General features: G+C 48.9%; 1 protein-coding gene across 3 annotated transcripts in view; it reads right to left on the bottom strand.

Moving 5' to 3' along the window:
- CACNG5 (calcium voltage-gated channel auxiliary subunit gamma 5) overlaps positions 1-9,309 on the bottom strand; it is a 59,673-nt gene that overhangs the window by 11,998 nt on the left and 38,366 nt on the right. For all 3 annotated transcript variants that reach the window (XM_054670612.1, XM_003315687.6, XM_054670614.2), the window contains exons 2-4: positions 5,200-5,498; positions 3,670-3,756; positions 2,031-2,171 (exon numbers count right to left, since the gene is read on the bottom strand). In XM_054670612.1, the coding sequence (XP_054526587.1) occupies positions 2,031-2,171; positions 3,670-3,756; positions 5,200-5,395 (424 nt within the window). In that variant the 5' untranslated portion in view covers positions 5,396-5,498. The remainder of the gene's footprint in view (positions 1-2,030; positions 2,172-3,669; positions 3,757-5,199; positions 5,499-9,309) is intronic.

Here is a 9,309-nt window from a genome sequence, read left to right as displayed (position 1 = left end):
AAGCCATTCACCCATCCATTTTCCATCCAAGCATCTTCTCCCCAGGATCCCTAACCAGTCAGTCATCCGGGGCACCTAAATTACATGCCCCGAGAGCCACTCCTTTGGCCCAAGTCGTTATCTCCAAAAGAAAAGGTCTCCATGAAAATGCACAGGTCACCTTGAAAAGGAGAAAGAGCCCACCTTTATTTGCTGTTTTCTTTCCCCTTCTCACTCTACACACCAGCCATGAGTAATCTCATCCATGTCCCTGGATTCCTCTCCCACTCCCTAGGCTGATAGCTCTCCAATCTCTATCTTTGGTCCAAGTCACTCCCATGAGCCCCAGACACTCACCTCTGGCAGCCTTCTGGACACCTCCTCCCAGATGTCATAAGGACACCTCAAACTCAGCATTTCCCACACTAAACTCATGATCTGCCCAAATCTGCTCCTCCTGTGATCCCTGAATCAATGATGTGATATGCCATCCACCCAGTGCTCAAGCAAGAAATTGGCACTTACCTTGACTCTTCCTTGGAAGCCTCATCCTAGTTCTGTTGAGTTTACCTCTCAAATGTCACTTGAACCCTCTCATTTCTCTCTTTTCCACCATCAACCCCCTGTTTGGGCCATCGCCTCTACTACTGGAATAGCCTCTTGCCTAGTCTCCCTGCCTCCTGTCTTACTTCCCTCCCTCCCTCCATTCCCCAGCATGGTCATTCTAAAATCCAAACCCAATCGTGTCATCCCTTGGCTCAAAATCCATCTAAGTCTTCTAAAGTCCCGAATCCGTAAGACGACCTCAGATGCCTTCCCCAGTCTCTCTTCTCACTACATTTTTCCTTGCACCTGCCATGATGAGCAATGATTACACTCAGTTCCCCCAGTGCTTCATCCTCCCACTTTCCTCCAGGCCCATTTTCCACTCCCACCCCCAACCTCACTTCTTTGCCTAATTCTTACTCATCCTTTAGTTTGCCTCCTCCTGGTAGTCTTCCATGACCAACATTTGCCCTGAGTTTCAGTCACTGGTCTTGGCCCCCTTGCAGTCCTTGCTGGCCACCATTCATAGTCCTATTCACACTGGGTTCCTATCTTCTGTCTACTGTTTGTATCTCCCATTGCACTGCCCTTTTTGTAGGCAGTGATGCCAGCAGCCAGAATAAGGCCTGGTAGATATCATGAATGAATAAAAAGAAGAAAGAATGAAGTACAACCTGGCATCAGTCCAGGAAGACAAGTCCATGTTGAAGGGGTCTAGGAGGGTTTATGGTGTGGGGTGTGACTGGAGAGGGAAGGAGACAGCAGGAGTCTCCTGAGGACAGCTGGGGGATGGGGGGTGAAGGACCCATTATTCCAAAGGCAGATTGTGTTTAATATTCATGCACAAATATGAAGACATAGCCCCTTCAAAAATAGGAATACTCAAGATGGTGGGAATTAAAAAGTCATTAGGTGCAGTGATGTGTGGAGTGAGGAAGGAACCCTGGGTTCCAATCCCAGATTTGCCAGAGGGGAGTCTGTGCAGTCACCCCTCCTGTGGAGCCTCTGTTGCTCTTCTGGAAGGTAATAATGGGCCCAGGGTCCTCAGATGTTTCCTCCATCTCTGACTCAATTCTGTCTGAATAACTGACTCAGCCTATCCTAATTCCAGGACTTTCCAATGCAGAGCCTTTTGGGAGTTAAACAGCAAAAGTCCAGGGTGGCTGGGCACAGTGGCTCATGCCTGTAATCCCAGAACTTTGGGAGGCCAGGGCAGTTGGATTGCTTGAGCTCAGGAGATCAAGATCAACCTGGCCAACATGGAAAAACCCCATCTTTACTAAAAATACAAAAATTAGCCAGGTGTGGTGGCAGGCACCTGTAATCTCAGCTACTTGGGAGGCTGAGGCAGGAGAATTGCTTGAATCCGGGAGGTGGAGGTTGCAGTGAGCCAAGATCGTGCCACTGCACTCCAGCGTGGGTGCCAGAGCAAGACTCTGTCTCAAAAACAAAAAACAAAAAACAAAAAATTCCAGGGTGCAAGAAAAGAAAACAACACAACTTACCTGAGAGGATAAAGAAGATGCCAGAGACAAAGGCCAGTATCGTCCGGTGGGGACGGATGTGTCCGATGTTGTTCAGGATAAACCCAATGAACATGAAGAAGAGGCTGACCAGAGGGAATGGTGTGGCTGAGCGGATCATCTCTAATTAACGGGACAAAAGGGCGGCCTGTCAGCTTCCAGGCCTGATTCATTCCTCATCATCCTGAGTTGAGTGTTCCTGGCAGTGTCTACCAACAGGTCCTCAAAGCCCCACCCCTGCAGGGGTTCCCCAGACTCTACCCCCATCAGGTGGCCTGGGGTTCTCCCATTACTAGCAGGACTTTTGTCCCTGAGGTGGGCCCGGAAGGTCTGACTTCAAGTGCCAGCATCTTCAGGGCCTCTGTCATTTCCTCCAGGCATAAGCTACTACCCTCCTGGGAGTCCACACTGTCTGCCAATATGGAGTCCATACCACCTGCAAATATGGCAGCTGTGGAAGGGCCAGGTCATTCCATGTTGCTTCCTCTTCCAGGCAGATTCACCATTTCCTTGGGCAAGGGGTTGCTCTGAATGGTGCAGGGGACAGTTACAGCCTCTGTTTTCTTCAACTTATAATTACTTGGGGAGCAATTCTGTTGGGGCTAGTCTTTGTCCCTGGTTCCTGAGAGATCACCTCTAAATTCTTGGAATTTTCCAAGGATGGGAGTGTCTTTGTTATTCATGGTGGGTCTCTCAACCACACCTGAGTTTTTGCTAACCAGGTGACTCAGGATGGGGGCTAGAAACACCAACCATGGGATTAGAAGATTGGGGTTTTGAGCCAGGTGATATCAGCCTGGCCTCTAGGCAAGGTAAGGGGCTAGAGGGTGAGTTCAATCACATGATCAATAATGTAATCAATCATGCCTATGTAATGAACCCCAATAAAAACTCTGGACACCAAAGCTCAGTTGAGCTTCCTGGTTGATGAACACATCAGTGTGTGAAGATGGTGACACAACCTGATTCCATGGAGAGAAGAGTCTGAAGCTCCACATTCAGGACCCACCCCCAGATCTTGCCCTATGTGTCTCTTCATCTAGCTGGTCCTGATTTGTGTCCTTTGTAATAAAATTGGAATGGTAAGTATAGCACTTGCCTGAGTTCTGTGAGTCATTTTTGCAATTATTGAACCTGATGGAGTTATGGGAGCTCCCATATTTGGAGCTAATTGGTCAGAAGTGCAGGAGGCCAGGGACCTCTGAACTTGCAGCTGGCATCTGAAATAAGGGTAGTCTCGTTGGGGACTGAGACCTTAAACCTGTGGAGTCTCTGTTAACTCCAGGTGATTAGCATCAGAATTGCATTGCAATATTGCAAATTCATACTGGGGGCAGAAATGACTCTGTTGAGGTCAAGGCCATGAAGTCAGGCTCCCTGGGGTCCAGAGAGCTCAGTTCCCTGATTGATGCCTGGGTCAGTAGACTGGGAGACTCCAGCAACCTGTTTTCACTACTGGAAAATTAAGCTCTAGTGGATCATCTCTAATTAACAGGACAGCACACCCAGCTGAGTCTAAGGGCATTCCTCTTGAGAAATATGCTGGCACACTGACTCTTCCCTCTGCCTTGCTCCTCTCTGTCCAGCCAGTGGCCCAGGTTGCCAGACTCAAGGCACTTACTTAGAACATTGACCGTGGACTCGGATGTCAGCTGGGTGTTCATGGGCATCACATATTCTATGGTGAAGCAACGCCCCCGCTCCTCACCTGTGGAGACAAGAATCACATTTCCAGGTCCCTCTTGAACATGGATTTGAAGTTAGTCCATACAAATGGTATTTCCAAGTGTGTTTTTAGGATCTTTGACCTGCTGTGTCTTTGCACCTGAGCTGGATCCAAACCCTATGGGGGTCCTGTCCCTGGCTCATAGCCCACAGCAGGGGTGGAGGCACGTCCTGACATGACAACCTTCCTGGAGAAGTGCCTGTGTGAGGATGGACCCAAGCACCAAGAGTCACATGAAAAGAGGTTGGTATTGCAAACTCTCCATGCTGAGTGAACATCTGGTGCCATCTCACTGCGTTTGGCCAGATGGGGCTGACAATGGTGCATAGCTGACTTAGATTCTCCAGTGTGGGTGTCATGGAGCAAAACTCCAAAAGCCCTGTCAACCACCCTGGAAATCAGATCCTAGTGACTTCAAACTCCAGATTTAAGCACAGACCAATGCCACGCAGTCTGGGGCAGAAGAAGCCAGAGTTGGATGTCATTCACATGGCAGACTCAACACCTTGAGGTGTCTTCTCTGCTAAATACTGGTAGGAACAAATACCCACTCCATCCCCCAAAGCTGTACTATCAAGCTGGGAGGTAAAAGGCTGGGAGAGCCAAACTGTGTCTCTTCCCAGTGCACACATAAGTTACAAGCCCCTACCAAGAAAAGCCCAGTGACCACACTGTGGCAATCCAGGCCAGCCCAGCTTGCAGCTATTCTTGTATGACTTGGAAATGCTTTTCTTGTGCAGGCTGGTCTTGGGTCATGATAAAGGGATAAAGGATAGAATTCTTGGAGTGGTAACTTGAAGGGTTACAGGGAAGCCCTAGTGAGTAAAAAGGCAGGCCCAGATAAGTGGGGTCAAAACCTCTACCATGCTGCAGAGCTGGAGGGACCTGCTCATGTGTTTCCTCTGTGCCATTTTATGGAGTGAGGAACAGAGAAACTGCCAAGTATTTTCTAATCTATAAACTAGTGGATGCAAGGAAGCTGAGTTAAGGAGACTTAACCTCTTTGAATCTTCATTTCTGCATTTGCAAAGTGGAAATAACAAGTCCTGTCTTGCAGTACTGTTGGGAGAATTATATGGGATCAATACTTCAATGAGCTAAAGCATGCATGAACATTTGAGATCTGTGCAGTGTCATTGGCATCCAGTCCTGGGAGCAGAGTGTGGGGAAGGCATAGTTACATTCATCTTTCAGGAAGGAAGACCTGGGAGGTGAAAAGACTGGCTCAAATGGACATCGAGAATCAGGACTTGAGTTTGGAATGGGGTCCCAGTCACTGCAGGGAGCACCACCCGCCATATATAGGGATCATCCGTAGTGAATGGTCTCCTTCCAGCATCTCTTGGCCATCTCTTCCCAGGGAGGGACCTCTTGGGGCAGGTGATGTCAGGGGGCAGGGCTGTCCCCAACCCTGGGCACCCTTACCTGCAAGGAAGCAGACCCGCCAGAGGCCTGAGTGCAGGGACATCTTGATCTCGGTGCTCTGGTTCTGGGGCACAATCACACCCTCCTCCAGGTACAGCCAGTAGTCGGTGCTGACCGCGATACCCAGGAGGCCCAAGCCACAGACAGCAAAGACGCTGCTCAGCAGGGTCAGGGCCTTCCTCCCGCAGGCACTCATCTTCCTGGACCGTTGCTGCGCAACTAGTCGCCACGCTCCCACCAGCACGGACTGCGCTCTGGGGCTAGGGAGAGTGGGTGAGCAGGTGGCAGTACCCACGGCTCTGAGAAGACGAAGATGAGGAGCCAGTAACTAAAGTCAACCCCCCACCTGGCTCAATGGATGGGTAAAGACCACCAGGCAACCCCCTGGACACCAGGTCACCGCAACAGAGGTGCCACCCTCCCCCTAACCCCGCAGCAATTCAGAGCGTTCTTGGCATGCCACTGCAAGGACCCCCTTGTCCTCTCTGGGAGTCCCCTTGCTGGGTACTGCCATTCATTCATTCATTCATTCATTCAGCAACCCATTGTGCCAGACATGGGAGATACAAAAATGAACATGACACTATCCTTGCCATTGAAGGGTTTCCCATCTAGAAGAACAAAGGCACCCCCAAAGCAATTAAATGCGACCCATTGAGGGCTGTGGTAGAGACCTGTCCAGGAAGTAGAGAGGAAGAATGGAGGAGACAACTCTGCTGGGTGAGCTTCTCTGTGTTGAAAAGGATTCTGAGGCTCAAATGGTCTCTGTGAGAGATGCCAGCTCCAGACAGGAAAATGGCAGCAGCCTTGGGAAGGAGTAGAGAGGCAGGGAAGATTTCTTGGAGGAAAGTGTCCTCCTCATGTGACTCTAATAAGTTGCAGCACTTGGTCAACGCAAGTAAAGAAGCCACACCACAGTCCAAGTGCAACAGCCTCCTAAATCCACCTAATCAGAAATGGGCTGAGTCTTACCTGCTCAGCACGCTGTATCGGCAGGGGCCAGCAATGAACGAGAAAAAGAGAAGCTAAGTGTCTAAGCAAGGTCAACCACAAGCCCCACCTGCTGATATCTGCCAGGGTCAGGCACTGGACTTGGAGCTGGAAAACAGTGGAGAGCAAGGCAGATGGATGCCAGCCCCCGTGGAGCCCATAGCCAGTCTCAGGGCTTCTGTGCTCTGGCTGTAATCTAGAATCACCTAGGAAGTGTCTAAAAATCCCTGATACCCTGGTGCTGCTCCAAGAGATTCTGATACAATTGAGCTCAAGTGGGGCCTGGGCAATGGTATTTTTTAAATTCTGCCAGGTGATTCTAATGTGTAGCCAAAGTTCGAAACAACTGGTCTTCGCTACTCAAAGTATGGTCCATGGACCAGCCATGTAGGCATCACCACACAGCTGGTTAGAAAAGTAGACTCTCTGGCCTCTCCAACATCCTAAATTGAAATCTGCATTTTAACAGGATCCCGGTGAGTTGTCTGCCTACTAAAATCTGAGAAGTGCTGTGCCAAGCAAACAGGTGATGGCATTGTAATGTAGCAACTGCTATGATGGGGAAAGCCCAGGATATGACAAGGGCCCAGAAGGGGTCATCCAGTGGGGCTGGAGGGGGCAGGCAGAGCCATCTCTAGAAGAGGATGAGGCCTGGGGCAACTCAGAAAGGTTGTGTCACCCAAGCCAGCCTTGGCTGCAAGTTTGCTACCCTGTCGGCATCTTTCACTGGCACCTTGCAATATTGCAAAGTCAGAACTTTTGAAACTGGGGATGTTAGTGATGTTTGGGAAAGAGGTGCAGCAGTGCTTCGGTGCCGTCCACCAATATCAGGGCTCCAGTGGAGTCCTAGGGCCCTGCCCCAGGGATGGTATCATGTTCCAGTTGAGATTTGAGGCACAGGTGGGTATTGAGGCAGCTGAAAATGGACAGAAGCCAGATTTGTCTGCAGAGTCTGAGTTGACTGTAGGAGGAGAGTGGGAGAGTTTAGAGCCTCTTTGTGAGAAGGGGTTGAGGGGTGCACGCTGGCCCTGATTCCACAGCGCCGGCCCTGCTCTAGCAGTTGATCATGGGAAAGTTGATTGATCTACAGAGTGAGCCATACATTGGCTTCCTGGAGGCATGTGTGAGTGTACGTCCATGTTTGTAAGGCTGAAGAGCACAGGGCTTTAAGCCACAATGATCCTTCCTGTGTTGGCTTTGACAAAGGAGGGAGAAATGAAACACCAAACAGCCCTCTCCATCTAGCCAAGTCATTCTCCATGCAACAGCGTGGGCAGAGGGGAGCAGGACAGTTTGTATCTAGCATGAGTATCTAGTAAAGCGCCTATAAGCCCTGTGCTTGCAGCTGAGGAAGAGGTGACAAAATCAGAGGTGTTGCCGCTTGCAGAGTTTGCGAGCTGGAAAAATGGGAAACCACAGCATCCCATTCTGACTGAAGGTGGGGTAGCATCATAACAGGCAGAACCCAGGTCCTGGGGAAGAGAAGCCAACTCCTAGCAGAGGCCCAGGGCAAGGCTGCTGCCGACTGGTGGGAAGTGCTAGTGACGTTGTAATGATAGTATTTTTATATTAATAGTAGTTAGCCAAACCCTGTCATTTACACTTGAAGCTCACAAAGTCCCAACATCTGCCAAAGGAAATGGAATTGAAACACCAAGGATGGTTAGCAGGAGTAAGGAGAGCAGTGGAGAACAAAGGGATATGGCTCCCAAAGGCGAACAGAGCCTTGAACTTACACTCAACCGTGCCACTAAAGATCCATGTAAGGTTGGGAAATTAACCTCTCTGCTATGGTTCGGATAAGGTGGTTTGTTTGCCCCCACCAAAGCTCATGTTGAAATTTGATCCTCAATGTGGCAGTGTTGGGAGCTGGGCCTAGCAGAAGGTGTCTGGGGTCATGGAATCCCTCAGGAATGGCTTGGTGCTGTTTTCATGGTGGTGAGTTCTCACCCTCAAAGACTGGATTAGTTTGAAGGAATGAATTAGTTCCCTTGAGACAGTTGTTATAAAGCCTCAGGTTTTCTCCGTTTCCTTCTTGCCCTTCTCTGCTCTGTCGTGATGCCCTATGAAAGCCCTCATCACAGGCCAGGGATATGGCCTTGAACGTCTCAGCCTGCAGAACCAAGAGCTAAATAAACCTCTTTTCTTTATAAATTATCCAGTCTCAGGTATTCTCTTATAGCAACACAGAACAAACTAAGAGACTCTCTGAAGCCTGATTTTCTCCTGGATAACATGGAGGAAGAGACTAATAATAAACACCAAAGTACATTGAACGTTTATCATTGTTAGGCATCCTGTTAAGCACTTTACTCCCCATTTTAATCCTGGCTATTCTATTACCACACCCATTTTACAGGTGAGCAAACTGAGGATCAGAGAGGTTAAGAAGCTTGCACAAGAGCACTCAGCTGGCAAATGTTGGTGCCTGCATTTGAACCTTACCTTGCCCCACTCCCAAGCCCTTTTTCAAGGCTTGCGTTCTCAAACTCCCACCCCATGAGTTTATCCAAAGTGGGGTCCATGGAGCAATAATTCCATGGAATATTCTAGAAAAAGTGACTCTGGTTAAAAGGAAAAAAAAAAAAAAACAGCTTGTGAGAAGCACTGCACCTAGCTCTTGAAGAACCGCATTGCACATTATGGTAAAGGCTTTGAAAAGCCTGCTTAGCTTTGCTTATTTCTGTATTTTCCAAACTTATTTGAGCAAAGAAAAAAAAAAGACATCATGTTCTGTGAAACCCACTTTGGGAACCACACTGCCTGCCAGGAAGAATAGGAAGACCTGCCTTGCTCACTCCACAAAATTGCTGGTGTGATTAAACACGACAGCAGATATGACTATGCTTTGAAAAAAGTCTAAAGCATGATCCTGGTATAAGGTATTGTTATTAAGCAACAGTGGACTAAGCCCCTGAGTCTTGCAGAGAGAATGGATCAGAGCTTCTGAAGCATGACTGCTGTTGCCTGGTCGAAGCTGAGCAGCCAATCTTAATGTTAAGCTTGGCAGGGAGATGAAAAAGATTCATGTCTTGGAGATTTGGAAAGATGAAAGTGGAGAGGAGATTGGATCTTAATCTACAAAAGCGAGAAATAAAAGAGGCTGAAAGTGACCTTGCC

The sequence above is a fragment of the Pan troglodytes genome, chromosome 19 (genome assembly GCF_028858775.2).
Source record: "Pan troglodytes isolate AG18354 chromosome 19, NHGRI_mPanTro3-v2.0_pri, whole genome shotgun sequence".
Taxonomy (NCBI): domain Eukaryota; kingdom Metazoa; phylum Chordata; class Mammalia; order Primates; family Hominidae; genus Pan; species Pan troglodytes.
This window is presented reverse-complemented; position numbering and strand designations above follow the sequence as displayed.